At 44.8% G+C, this 14,630-nt stretch overlaps 1 protein-coding gene across 1 annotated transcript in view; it reads right to left on the reverse strand.

The window, feature by feature from the left end:
• Positions 1-1,330: 1,330 nt before the first annotated feature.
• CCNY (cyclin Y) overlaps positions 1,331-14,630 on the reverse strand; it is a 120,650-nt gene continuing 107,350 nt past the window's right edge. The window contains exons 8-10 of the mRNA XM_045535396.1: positions 12,298-12,464; positions 5,597-5,759; positions 1,331-4,121 (exon numbers count right to left, since the gene is read on the reverse strand). Coding sequence (XP_045391352.1) covers positions 4,005-4,121; positions 5,597-5,759; positions 12,298-12,464 — 447 coding nt within the window. The 3' untranslated portion in view covers positions 1,331-4,004. The remainder of the gene's footprint in view (positions 4,122-5,596; positions 5,760-12,297; positions 12,465-14,630) is intronic.

The following is a 14,630-nucleotide window of genomic DNA, read 5'->3' on the forward strand; positions in this document are numbered from 1 at the left end:
CAGCCGCCTCCGTGACTCTGTCCCTTGGCAGGTTAGTGAATGCAGATGGTTTCCGTGCTGATCACTGAACTCCTGAGAAAAGTTTCTACTGGAAAGTGTCACAGAGGACCTTGAGCCCTTGCAAATATGCAAATGTAGTAAGAAAATCTAACAGAAAAACTGGGAAGTCTGTGGACTTGGGAGTGCAAATGCCATCACTTCTGCGACTGCAAGCACTCCCTGTTGGGCACCTGTGGGGACCATTTGTTCCAGGTGCAACAGCTCCAGTGAGGCTCTGCATTCAGCAACAGCAAGTCAGTATCTCAGTGAAGTCGTTAGATGGATTTCCCTTGAAGTCCACGGAGATTAAGATAAAAAACCCAAGTACCCCTTTCCCACCTCAGTTCACGGGCAAGTTTTCTATTTTCTTCTCTTTTTCCACAAGGGTAGGAGCTTGGCACAGTTGGCTTTCAGAAGATGACCCATGTCTGTAAGACCCACCCAAGATGCTGATCCAATGAAATCAGGGAGATCAAGTGATTTAAGACAAAATGGGTATCATGATGGGCTCTTTCAGGCCTCTATGGTGCGACCATTTCAGTCACTGGAGGTTTCAAAGTAGCTGTCAGACTTTGGTGAGACACTCGAGACGCACAGGGCTAAGACCACTTTCTACCACTGCACTTGCAAAGACTTGCTTCCCTCAGCGTCCATAAAACCTGTTGAATTTCATCTCAATATAATCACTCAAAGAAAGCAGCAGGAAGGCAAGCACTATTTGTTCTATGTATGTATTTATTTATTTAACACTTATTATTAATAAATACCTACAATAACCAGGAATCATATTTTATTTTTTTAAAAATTCAAATCTGTAAAATATGGCCCCAGGTGAGAAGTTACCAAAAGCAGCAGGAAATGTCAAAATCATTCACTCCTAAAATTCTGCTTTGCAGCTCAGCTGAGGATCAAAATCCCCAGGACCAAGGGAAATGCCAAGATGAAGACATCCCTGCCGAAGCTCAGAGAAGGAACACGGGACAGCAGCCCAGAGAAGACATGATGGTGGCCCCTGGCCTCCGCCCGTGCACCAAGTCGCGGGAGCACATCCCGCTCCAGGCAAGATTTCTCACCTTGCCCTCCAATTCGATTTTAAAGCCCTGACTTCTTTCCCTTTTCCTAGTTAAAACAAAGTAAAACAAATAAAAAAAAATTCATTGGGACCTGTATTTATTGTCCCAATGACTTTGTTGTTTAAGTCAAATCTAAAGTCAACAAATTGTGTGGTTTTTCTTCATCCTTCATTAATGACAAAAATTTTCCAATCAAAAACTACACTAAGACAATGTGCTCCTAAACAGCAGTCCAGCTTTAATAGTAGGGCATTGAATCACCTTGCAAACAAATTACAGTCACTACAATTTATCAATAGGTACTGAACTGGTTTTGTGTTTTGTTTTGGCAAACTTAGAACAAATCAGAGAACAAACGTAACTATTCGTCGTCATGTAGAAAAATAAAATGAAATGAACCTAAAGTATCTACCTACGTGTCAAGTGATTCATACTGCCAAAGTAAAACTAAAATCTACACTTACAGCAGAGTTTTAAAAATTCTTAGTGCAAGAAACATAACCAATTAATACAGATCAATACTAAGTAATGAATATGGAAAATTTTCCTATACAGAGGTAGAGTCCAGTGCACAAGGCTAAAACAATATTCAATAAGTCTAAACAAGAATGAGTCAGGTTTTACGGAATCCACTTTAAATTTTAGGTATCAGACTGTATGTACATACATACAATAAATAGACTATACAATTTTTTAAAGTAGTTTAATAAACTCCACAAAATAATAGCAGATGCATTGAAATATTTACATAATTCAATTTTCAAATCTCTCATTCAAATAAAAGGGATAAAAATAAGATTTCTGCTATAAAGGCAGCAGAACCTCTTTCCTGAAATGGATCAGTAAAATAAGATAATTTACATGAGAGGAACTAATTTATGTTTAAGAGGTATTCATATTCAGCTAAGAAAATATGTCCCTTTTTAAGCTATATAGATTAGGGAAATATAAAATGATATTTTCTACATTTTTAGATTTGTATTTAAAGTTCTAAATTCAACTCTTGAAGGGAGAAGCTGATTTTGGTACTCATACAGAGTGTATCAACACAATTACAATGGAAAGATAATTAACTTTTGATATTCTGCTTGTTTGCTTGGGAAAGTTTAGGCCAGAAAGAATGTGGTGACATTTCTGTCCCAAACAATCATGTTTATATATGACACCAATTTCACTGAAACCTAACACTTTTGGCTTGATGCTCTTGGGATTTTGACATTCTGAGTCCCTTCCGTTTCCAAAGTGTGGTTCATCAAGAGCAAGCAAGTCTGGGGACCAAGTGCATGATTTTAGGGTTCTCAAGACTCATTTAAGATAAGATTCCAAAGTGTTCCAAGCTCACACGGGAGGAAGGTGAAACACAGATCAATTCTGCCGTTCACCTCAGAGATTTGAAAAAGGAAAACACTCAGAAACCTCTGTCACTGTGACCTAAGAAAATACGCAAAAACCCAAAGCATTGTATGTGCAAGTGACTCAGATTCTCAAGACTTAACATCAAATTTACTATTTGATATTCTATCGTTAACCCTTTTATTTTGCTTGATGTCAAAGATTCTTATCTAGCCCATAAGGAAATCAGGAAGAGTCAGAATGAAAAAGTATGGTCATAACTAATGAAGCAGAAACCTTCACAGTTTGAATTTTTTAGAACTTCTCTAAGCACCCACAATGAAAATGCAAGTTGAATTTTTTTTATTCAATCATTCTGTGAAAAATACCTCAGTAAATAGTAACATTTTTCCCTTGAATGATCTTCCCACGAGAATACCCACCCACCCTTGGTTTTTTGTTTTTTTTTTTTTGTAATTTTAGATTTTTAAAAAATTTTATACAAATAGACTAACTTTGATTTAAAGTAAACATATAAAAATTGAGAAGAATATTGCTTGCAACAATGGACATTGGAAGTAGAGGAATGAATTAGGCAGGGAGTACAAACAAATGGCTCCTACTCAATAGATAACTTCAGGCAAACACCCAGCACTCTGGAAAAATTCCCAACCGGGCGGAGGACCCTTTGCCACACCTTGTTTCCTTCAGCCCACAAAGTCTGAGTTTGTAACTATAACTTCAGCTCAGAGAAAGGGGAGAAAAACAACAACAACAAAAAACCCCAAAACAGCAAGAAAATCGGAAGGCACAAGCACCCATGTAATCTAGAATTTTCTCGGGGTGAGGAGTAAGGGGGAGCGGATACTTTTGGTTCAGCACTACAGTCAAGTGAATCCTGCCAGTGTTGAAGGAACACTTTATAAAATAAAGGAGTACGGAGCCCCGACAAGCACATCCCACCGGGGAGGAAGAAAGCTCAGACGACGGCTCGCGAGATGGCGCAGCGAGGAACGACCACGACTATGTATTTGCATGTCTGTGCTGTGGTGGGTACACACTATGTTCTCTGCTCTGTGGGACCAAAACAGGAGAAAAACCAACCAACAAAAATCCCCCGAATCCCAAAAAAGCAGCAGGAAGGAATGCAAGAAGTCTCACAGAACACACTGACCCGGGTGGGAAGGCAGCACTGTCTTTAATGCACGTCCAACTCTGTCACCTACGCTGTGTCCGTCGCGCTCCTCTACTGACCGGGAGGGGCACCGGGACGGCCGGGCCAGGTGGCCCGTCCCCGCCCGGCCGCGACTCCCCGCCCCTGCTCCCCCCCTGGGTCGGAGTCCTTCCCTCCCGAGGGAGGCGCGAGACGGCGCGGCGGTCCCGGAATACTGACTGGCGTCCCTCGCGGCCGTGCGGAGGCGGTCGTGGAGGCAGCCCGGCGGAGCTATGAGTTTAAAAAGGAAAGGAAAGGAAAAAACAAAAACAAACCCACCCCAAGTCTGTCTTTTCTTAAACTAAAGGAGAAACCGCGGGGCTGTGGCCTCCAGGGGGGCCTCCGCGTTAGGAGATGATGGCCGGGGACCACCGGGGCAGGGTCAGGTTGTCAGCACTGGCCGAGCGCTTCCTCGTGGATCTCCTCAGGTCCTTGTACTTGTCCTCGCAGAGGCGAGAGATGGCCTGAGGGGCGACAGAGACAAGCTGGGTGAGGGCCGGACGTTGGAGCAAGCGCCGTCTACACCCACCCAGCACCGCTCCAGACACCGAAGACCCTCGAGTCCCTGCCCTTCTGCAGCGCACGCCCATGGCCCAGGTCTCTGCTGGCCGCAGGGGGCTACGAAAGAAGTGTAGACATGGTCCCTGTTTCCCAAGTGCTAACTAACAGTCTAACTGAGAAAAGAATCTCAGAATGTGAAATAATTAACTGTAGGTCAGTGTGGCCTTGGGGTCAGGCAGACTTGGGGTCCACGCTAGCACCCCACAGGGGCTGTGACCCATGCACGTGCCCTGGCGTCCTCATGTGCACGCAGGTCAGAACAGCAGCTCCCTCCGGGCTGCTGTGACGCGGGGCTCTGAGTGAGCAGCTGCCGTCTTCCTTTAACCAGAGGGTCAGTGCTCAGGTCACCTCTAGATGATGGCTGAAGAAGGGTCCTCGGAGGGATCACGAAAACAGGAGAGGGCAACATAATCGACATTCCGGTGATAAGGACAGAGAAGCCCAGGGCGGGGAGGGCCCCTTTGCCATAACATACTAAGTGTCCTTTTTGGGATTAACATATTACTTTTTAAAAATCTTATTTAGGGTTTTTGCTTTCTGAAATCTGCAACCCGTAACTCTCTTCCCCCACTGCAAGGTAAGGCCACCATGCTGCCTATCCTGCCCTGCACCAAGGGGCCAACACCCACCTGGGATGCACAGCAGCATGGGCAGCATGAGGACCCTGGGTCTCACAAGCTGGGGCCACGCCCGTGCTGTCCACCACACGGTAAAAGGCTCTATGGGTCAAGACCAAGATGGCCCCAGGGACAGGGGTCTAGGGTGGAGGGGACCAAGGCCTCAGCACACATGCTGGAGCAGGGATCTCACCAGTGATCCTGCTTAGCTCCCACCCAGCCCTCCTCCTCCTGCTAAGAAATCAGAGGGGAAGAACTGATGGGAAGAGGAAACTGCATACAAACTTGCTGTGACGACACACACAAGTCACACAGCTTAACAACGAAGGCCCTAACCCCCTGCCAAGACCATGGGGCAGCCCCAGCTCTAAAGGAGCCATGGAAAAAATATCAAAGCAGAATCAAATTATTTTTGGATTCCCAATTGTTAATATCATCTAGTAGCTTTTTCCTAGAAAAGTGCATGCTGGGAAGTATTTTTTGGTGGGCTTATATATATATTTTTTAAAAGCCTTTCTATAAGGATAACAGTTTTAGAAAATCTTTGATTTTAAAACAGAATCAATGCACATTAAGTATAAACTCAAACTGACATTAAGATTATTAAAACTATGAAGTTGTACGAATTATAATGAACTAAATCCGGGTAGCCTGTCCGTATTTTGTAACACACAGCGGGAGATCACACGTTCTGTGGCACTTAGGTGATGCGACAACCCACCAGGCAACACTGCTGCGAACAATGTTGCAAAGCCCCGTACCTCAAGCTTGTGCGCCCTCTCCCTGCTCAGGGGCTCCAAGGGGAAGCTCAGGTTGTTTGCTTCTGCCAGAGAACGGAGATCAAAATAATACTTGGCATAGACACTGGAGGGAACGTTGATGTTGAACTGGAGCAATTCGAGGAACTGTCGCTCTAGCTCGTTCCTGCAAAGCAAAGACAAGAATAGCACGAGCTTAGCTGCCGCACCAGCCGCGTGGGCTGCCAAGGCGAGGTGCCGGAGACCAGGCTCCAGAAAACTGCATCCTCCAGGGAGACAAGTGATCTAATTAGTTGCCTAGTTGGATGCCAGAGTTGCAGTCTAACCACCAAATTGGTATTAAAAGCAGAATCCACTTGATCTGGTGCCCAGAAGGATTAATTGGGATGATCCCCAGGAAGTGCTTCAGGGAGATTCATTTCGCTGCGACCTAATACACACACACAGCAGGCTCCGGCTGCCACTCTCAGCGCAGACAGTCCGCTCCAAAGGGCAGATGAAGCAGTCAGGAGCTGTCAAGTGCAGCCTAGTGAGGGCCTCGAGCCAAGATGCCCATAGGCAAAACTCGGCATCTGCAGGCCTAAAGGACCTCGGCTTCCTCAAGGTACCTTCCCTGGCTCCGGGGAGAACAGAGGAGGAACTGTTTAGGGGCTCTCTTAGGCAAAGGGCAGGGAGGCATGGGGGGCTGTCCAGTTCCAGCCCCAATCCCGTAAAAAGGGAACCGGCCAACTCTGCAACATGGAAGCAGCAGTGTGTCCCCGAATCACCTGCAGGGCTTGTCAAACACACCTTCAGTGCCTCCTTCAGGCTTGCAGGCTCAGCAGTCTGGGTGGGGCCTGAGAAGTGGCACTTCTAGTGAGTTCCCAGGTGGCAGCCAGGCTGGGCTGCTGGTCTCAGCCCCCACTCTTGAGAACTACGCACTCAGAGGGCAGGTCAGCGGAGGAGGTGTTAGGATCCCAGCCCGCCAACCCACTTACATCTGATGGAAAGGAACGATGGGTGGCCGGAATAAAGTTTACAACTTCTACTTTGAGAACCTCCACCCGTGTCAACTATCCTTCAAATTACATTTATTTCTGGATAGTTACTACCTGGGGGCAGGGCCCTCTGTGATGGAACTGTTTGTTGGGTGCCAGTCCTGGGCTGGGCACTCAGCTTCAGAGCCACCGTCTCTAGGAAGCAGCCGGTGCTGCCCCAGCCCCAGCCCCACTCAGGCTTCTCCCCTGCCCTTTATCACACTGAGCTGTGACTGCTGGCTCAGCCCAGTCCCTCCTGCTTGTCTCCTCACTCCAGGAACTCCAACATCTGCTTTTACACACCAGGCCCCCAGCACAGCACCTGCTGGAAGGCCTCCCACAGGAGTGAGAGCTGAACCGAGCTCAGGGAAGCGTGGAGCTCTGGCAGAGGAACAAGGGCTGAGGGTGGGGTGTCCAGCAGAGTGGGCCCACTCCCACCACCTGCACCTGCGACGGGGGGACACAGTGGTCACCGTTTCCTATGAGTGAGGCTGAGCACTGACAAGCCTGGTCCCGAGGGCAGGGCCCAGCCCTCCTGATCTGTCCCCAGCCTCTGCATCCGAGCCTCCAATGCCACTGAACACTGAGTGCCCCAGTTCCGACCTGGGCATGCATGCGCCCTGATTCTCCAGGCCTCAAACCAACGTGGCACCATCCTGTCCCCGGTGGTGTCCTGAGTCCCGTTATCACCTGCTCCTGGTGAGTCACTTCACTGAGCTACCGGAGACGGAGGAGGACTCGGCCCTAGCCCCATGCTGCCATGAGGGACAGGGCACCGAGGACGCAGGGTGGGAGGCTGGGACGGGAGCAAGTGACAACTATGAAACTCTGCAACTTGCTGACAAAGGCCTGAGTGAGGTAACATGCAGGTCTTTTAATCAGATGAACAGCGTAACTTGCTGGTTGTTTCTACCCAATCTAGCTCCAAATGTATTTAATATATATTGTACTAAAGTTTATATTTTTAAAGAATTTAAATTACTTTTATTTGGGATAATTTTTACTTTAAATGACTTTTACTTATGCTTCATTTGAATGAGATTTAGTAAGAGATCATCCTGTTAAATACTGATTTCAATAAAACAAGTGTCAAAAACACCACTAAGGCCAGAAGTGCCCAGCTAAATCAGCCAGAAGGAGCAACCTGGGCGAATGTGGCGCTGCCTGTGGACACATCGCCGTCTGGTGGCCAAAAGGCATCACTGCAGAGCACATTCTCTCAATGCTAAGAAGAAAATCTTCTTTTAGTATTATAAGCTAACCAGTCTGATAATCCTGTCCCAAATGGTACACAGACACCAATGACTCCAGCTGAAAACATACGCTGTGAGTAAAGTCAAGAGAAATCTGCCTTTAAACAAGGTGGCAGCCCAGGGACCCTTGGACAATAGTCATGCTTGAGTTTCTTGAACGTTTCTGGTTAAGCTTTGGGAGAAATAGGGATTCCAGAGCTGTTATGTTTTCAAACAAAGGCAAGATTTAGAAAAGAAAAATAATTTCCAAAATTTGAATTTCCAAACTGCAGCAGCACATCTTAAAGGGACATCTGACAGCTAGCTTGCCACATGATAAATGATCAGAAAGCTAACGGTGATGCACAGAATGGGCTTGATGGATTTACTTCCCTCATTTGGATAATTATGAGGAAACAGCTCTGGTATAAAGCTCTGTAAGAAACACATTCAACTCTGTAAGCAAAGAACACATTTCAGAAGTATTTGCTACATTAGATCGACAGTGAACCAAAATCTAACTGAATTGGTGCAATTTAGCACCTTGAAAATAGGACTCTAAAATGGAGAAGAGAGAGTTGTTTTCATCATCTAATATCCTGCCTGCTTTTCTAGAAAACTGGGCTCACTTCAAAACCCAGGCACCAATCCAGCAATTCCCTGCCTGGGAAGAGAACTGAAAGGAGGGTCCTGAAGACACGTTTGCACAGCCCTGTTCACAATAGCACCATTCACACTAGCTCAACGTGGAGGCAACCCATGCGTCCATCGAAGAATGGATAAACAAAATGGATATATACACACATCGAAATATTTAAAAAGCCTTAAAAAGGAAGGAAATTATGAAATGCTACAACATGGATAAACCTTGAGGACATGTGAAATAAGCCAGTCACAAAAAAACAAATACAGCATGATTCTACTTGTGTAAATCATCAAATCTACAGAGACAGAAAGCAGGATGGTGGCTGCCAGGGGACGGGGAATGGGGAGTTAGTGTTTAGTGGGGACAGAGTTCCAGTGCGGGAAAATGAAAGAGTTCTGGAGGTGGGTGATGGTTGCCCAACAATGTGAGTGTATTTAATGCCACAGAACTGTACACTGAAAAATGGTTAAGATGGTAAAATCTATACTATTTATATTTTAATCATAATTCTTAAAACAACAACAACAGCAAAACCAGACCCCAGGTATCTGTGGAGAGACCGAGGTCCTCAGTCTGTGTCCGTATCTGCCGTGCCACACTCAGACAAGTCACTTGGCTCCTCCATCTTTGGGATTCCTCTGTCTACATATGAAAATGACTCTTACAGGATTATTGCAAAACAAAACCAAAGAAAGACAAACCCCAAAGTGTAATTTTTTTTTTTTACAGCATTTTTGCCTGCAGAATTCTGCACAATTAAATTTCCACATCCCTTTCCCATCCACACCAATCGTCATTTGTTGTTCAAAGCCGAACCTGTGATGGGTGAACACTAGTTGCTGGTGTTATAACAAAACTTGCAATTTCACCTACTTATATGAACATGCTTTCTCACCTCTTATGTTAAAGAAGAAAGAAAAAAAAGAAAACTAGGAATAAAAACTGATGCCAACTTCTGTTTCATTCTATCAGGAATAATCATACACAAAAACATCTGATCTCATTACAAGAGACATATTTCCCATAAGGTTGTACTATTTATATTGAAATTTGTAATTTATTTACATTCTTTTGATCAATTGTGTACTAATGATGACTCAGACCTGAAGATGGTTTTAACAAGTCAGAACACTGTAGTCCAGAAGATAACACGGCAATTTTAACTTGCATGTACGTTTTCGTTACACAGAATTCGAGGAAAAAATAATGTGGGAAGAAGCTGGAAATGATGAGTTCAAGGAGAAAAAGGAACAATATAAAATTTCCATCTCTAAGAAGATAGATAATTGTGGTGTGGGTATCATATTACTATGATACTCAGTCTCCAAAACAAACTTTTAATTTTAAAATACTGTGATATAAAATATGCTGCAAATAATGTCCTTTGCAATGACTGAAACTTATGACAAATCTTAAATGTCAACCTAAAAATGGAGGATATAAAATTTTCCAAAATTCTTCTAGGGACGGGCATGCCAAAATGTGTAAACATCTCTGCTGTTGTGGCCACCGGCGCATACTGCCAAACAGGTACGTAAACATGACTGAACACCTTTGTATAGCCAGGGACTGCAAATATGGTTCAAAAGCATCCTTTGGGCTAATATCCCCTCCTAGAAAGAATCCTCCTGCTTCCTTCCATCTTTTGGCAGGAGGAAGACTCCCAAGAACCTGGAATTCCAAATTACCTGTTATTTTTACCCTCCTACTTTTTTATTTAAGGAGAGAAGGACAAATTAAAAAACGGATATTTCAGACACTTAGTTAAAACATCTTCACTGATGGCCTGGGGACCAGCACACTTCATTTTCCATTGTTTTCCCATCTGACCACCGCACAACGAATGGTCACTGGGATTAAGAAAGTTGACCCTTTCCTCATCAACTGTGAGTAAATTTCCCCACTTGGTTATTAAACATTTTGTTGGAACACCACGTAACCTCTCTGGCCTCAGCGTCCAGATCTGGTAGACACTGCTGACTACCGACAAGTATCTTGTACACGGTTCATCAAAAGTTTCAATAAACTGAAAGGATTTTCCATAGATCCTAAGGTTACATGGGGATTCAGGGTTGCTGGCATTTTGGCACGTTAAACCTGGTGGATTAAGGATCAGAGCACAAAACGCCATCTCCTTCCCACCTTTAATACTCGTCACCCTCTTCTCTGATCCCTTTTGTTTTCATGCTTCTGTGGCATCTGTTACTTGCCTTTGTATCTCATTTCTTTTTGGAAATAGCTAGGATATAAATTTTAAAAATATTTAAGATCTAACTAAGTCTGACTTTATCAGGTATTTTCTTTTGACTTTAAGCAGACACAAGTACTCGCGGCAGGGCCCCCCTGCGCGCTCTCAGAGCCTGGTAGGACCACCCACGCCGAGTCACTGGTCATGTGTCACCTAATTTACACAAACAGGAAGGGGCAGCCAGGAAGTCATTCCCGAGACATGCAGTTCAGTGCCAAATGACATCAGGGAGCTGATTAAAGAATAACCCCCAATAAAGAAAACAGGCCAGAATTTCTCATACCTGGCGCCCAAGTGTCGACCTCCTTTATGGTCTGAATGGCAACTATTTTAGCAGCTCTTTTCACCTTCAAGTATGATCAAGAATTTTATTTTTCTTACTATATAGTTCTGATTAAAAACTTATGTTTTTCTTACTTCACATAGACACAGGCAGGAGTTCCTACAGATCTGCAGCAGGAACAGGCTCTGCACCTAAGAGCACGTGAACAAGGATGCCTCAATGGGCATCACAAAGATGCCCAGCAAGTCAGTGAGCAGAGGCAAGGAAGGCCCAGGCTGGTGAGGATCCAGAGCCACATGCCCATGTGTCTGCGGCCCGGGACGCCCCCCAGTGGTAGTCACAGGCATGTGAGGATCCCACACCCCAAGGACTATTGGGTGCAAGGACATGGATGGGTATTGGGACACAGTCTGAAGCTTTCTCAAGATACGCCAGACAAAAAATATGAGAAAAATTTTAGCCAGAACAATGTCGGAAGTGACTATGAGCCATAAGGAACCATGAGTAGTTCAGTTTGAATGCTGCTACGATTCCTCCTTCCTAAGAGGCTCTGAACCCATTCCCTGCATTCCCATAGCCCCCAGAGAACCGTTGGTAGATCTCCTTCCTATACGCCTCACCTAAATGCGAAGACTGAGCTGAGAAACCCTGACACTGCCCTGATATCTATAGGGTGGGGACAGCACTCAGCAACCCCCAGGTTTATGCCACTTCCCTGAGCTAGGGGAGGACACGCAACCCTGATGATGATGACATGAGTGCCCCGGGGACACAAGGCTGATTTTTAAGAAATGAACTTGTAAAACATGACAGAACAGTGAAAATTTTCTCCCTGAAACTAAACAGAGACAGGTAATATTTCAGCTCTTAGGCTTTTTGGGTAGGCCTGTTGCCCACAGAGGACTGCGTGGGGACTGCCTCGCAGTGATCAGTCTGCAGTGTGACATGGAGCCTGAATCCCAACCTCCCAGGCTGGTGCCAGCACCGGCCCACACCTTTCTGATTAAAGGCAAGGGAGCCTGCCTGTTAATATTTTCAGTAAAGCAGTTTCGCAAAACCACAAAGTGTTACCAGTACCTGTTCACAATCCACAAGGAAGAGAAATACAGGCTTCTGCACACAGCATTTCGCAACCATGCCCCTGCTGTGCCAGCTCACGATGGACATTCAGTCAAGTTCATTCATTCCATACCACACAGACCATTCAAAAAGGGCTGTGGCTTCCTTCCCAACAGTCCCCCTCGCTCCCCCACAGATGCTGGGCGATGACCCCACTCACATGTCCTCCACCGTGATGTCCTTCAGGATCTGGCAGTAATCCACATTCCACACGGCCTGGTCGTCCCACACCTTGGAGGCCAGCAAAATCGCCCCTAACACGATGCGCTTCCAGTTGGCCGGACAGATGTCTATCTCTGCATATGTTAACAGTCTTTCAAGGTATACCTGGGCAGACAGGACAACGCCACAGCTAAATGACTTGTTTTCTCTGACACGCTAGCATATTTAAGGAAGTGCTAAACTTGTTTAATTCCACTTCACCAGCCTTTAAACAGGGATTTATTACCTGGTCGTATTTATTTTTAAAAAGCCAAAACAGCACGATGAGTCTGATGAGAAATGGGCTGAAGCTCACCCTCCGTAATGGACAGGGTGGATGTGGCTGGGCCTTAGACTCTGGGCAGGAACAAATTCCAGAAGCCACAGGCCAATTTCTCACTCTGGCGACTATGACATTAATACACATTTGACAAATATTCCAACAAAGAGAACAAACAATGTGAAGAGAATAAGCCTAACTTTTGTATATGTCTGTGGGGTTGTTTTTAAAATTAAGCTATGTATTTTGAGATGTTAATAACTATAGATTTACATGCAGTTGTGGATAAACCTATTTTTTATTACTGTGGTAAAATATACACAACATAAAATTTATCATTTAGCCATTTCTAAGTGTACAGCTCAGTGGCATTAGGTACCTTCACACTGTTACACAACCACCACTATCAGCCATGTCCAGAACTCATTCATCTTCCCAAACTGAAGAAGTTTAAATAGTTAGAATGAAATCATTTCAACTGAACTTGGAAAATAAAATCCAAATGACATAGGACTTCTAAATTGGCAGAATTTAGTTTGAAGATAGACATTAGAAACATCCACAAAGCCCATGGCTTAAGTTGGGTCACAGGTAAGACTATTTATTAGTATGTTTTACACTTCTCTGAACCATGAAGTTGTTCTTGTTATTATTATTATCTTTTGAGACAGAGCTTTCACTTTGGTGTCTGGGCTAGAGTGCTGTGGCATCAGCGTAGCTCACAGCAACCTCCAATTCCTGGGCTCAAGCGATCTTCCTGCTTCAGCCTCCCAAGTAGCAGAGACTACAGGCTTATGCCACAACGCCCAGCTAATTTTTTCTATTTTTAGTAGAGACGGGGTCTTGATTTTGCTCAGGCTAGTCCTAAACTCCTGACCTGAAGCAATCTTCCTGCCTCGACCTCCCAGAGTGCTGGAAGTTATTATTTTTATAATTTTTATCAAATACATTTGCAAAGTGAAACTACTACCTCAGAAAGAAACAAAATTAAACAGACATCATCCATACTTTAAGAACTTGCTTCCTAAAAGAGATGAAATCTATTAATATATAGTATTATAATTACTCATAGTATATAATGCCTGTAAAGTCTTAAATATTACAAAATGCCCCAAAAAAGGCACAGGTGGAAGGGAAAATGTTAAATACACAAATACAGATTATTTTCAGCTAAATAATACCAAAGCTCCTAAACGTGGTGGGAGAGGTTAAACAAAAAACGGGAAGACTCCACACCTGTTACCTCATTAGAGAGCTTTAGGGAGGAGGCCGGCTGATCTTTCGGAAGTCCTTGAGAAAGTGGGTAATTAACATGGATTGGGAGAGGTCTCTTAAAACTGCAGTCCCAACCCCCAGGCCACCCACTGGTCCAGTTAGGAACCAGACCACATAGCAGGAAGTGAGCAGCAGGCAAGTGAAACTTCATCTGTATTCACAGCCGCTCCCCATCGCTTGCATCACCACCTGAGCTCCGCTCCTGTCAGATCAGGTGTGGCATTAGATTCTCATAGGAGCTCAAAACCTACTGTAAACTGTGCCTGCAAGGGACCTCGGTTACACATTCCTTATGGGAATCTAATGCCTGATGATCAGAGGTGGAGCTGAGGTGGTGATGCTAGCACTGGGGAGTGGCTGTAAATACAAATTATCATTAGCAGAGAGGTCTAACTGCACAATAAACGTAATGCACTTGAAGTATCCCAAAACCATCCCCCTCCCACGTCCGTGGAAAAATTATCTTCCATGAAACTGGTCCCTGGTGCAAAAAAGATTGGAGACCACTGTCTTAAAGAATGTGAATGGCATAAGGTGGAGTACAAGGTAATACCAAAAGTATACTAATAATTATACAACAAAAGACCACAGGATGAGAATGCATAAATGAGATATCCAAACAAGTGAACTCAATTCATTATTTACTGTCTGAACACACAGGAGGGGCAGCACTGACAGCTCTGGCTGCAGAGTGGAGAACAGGCCGGCCAGGGCACTGGTGATGGGCCCAGGCGGTC

This window comes from Lemur catta, chromosome 1 (genome assembly GCF_020740605.2).
Source record: "Lemur catta isolate mLemCat1 chromosome 1, mLemCat1.pri, whole genome shotgun sequence".
NCBI classification, from domain to species: Eukaryota; Metazoa; Chordata; class Mammalia; order Primates; family Lemuridae; genus Lemur; species Lemur catta.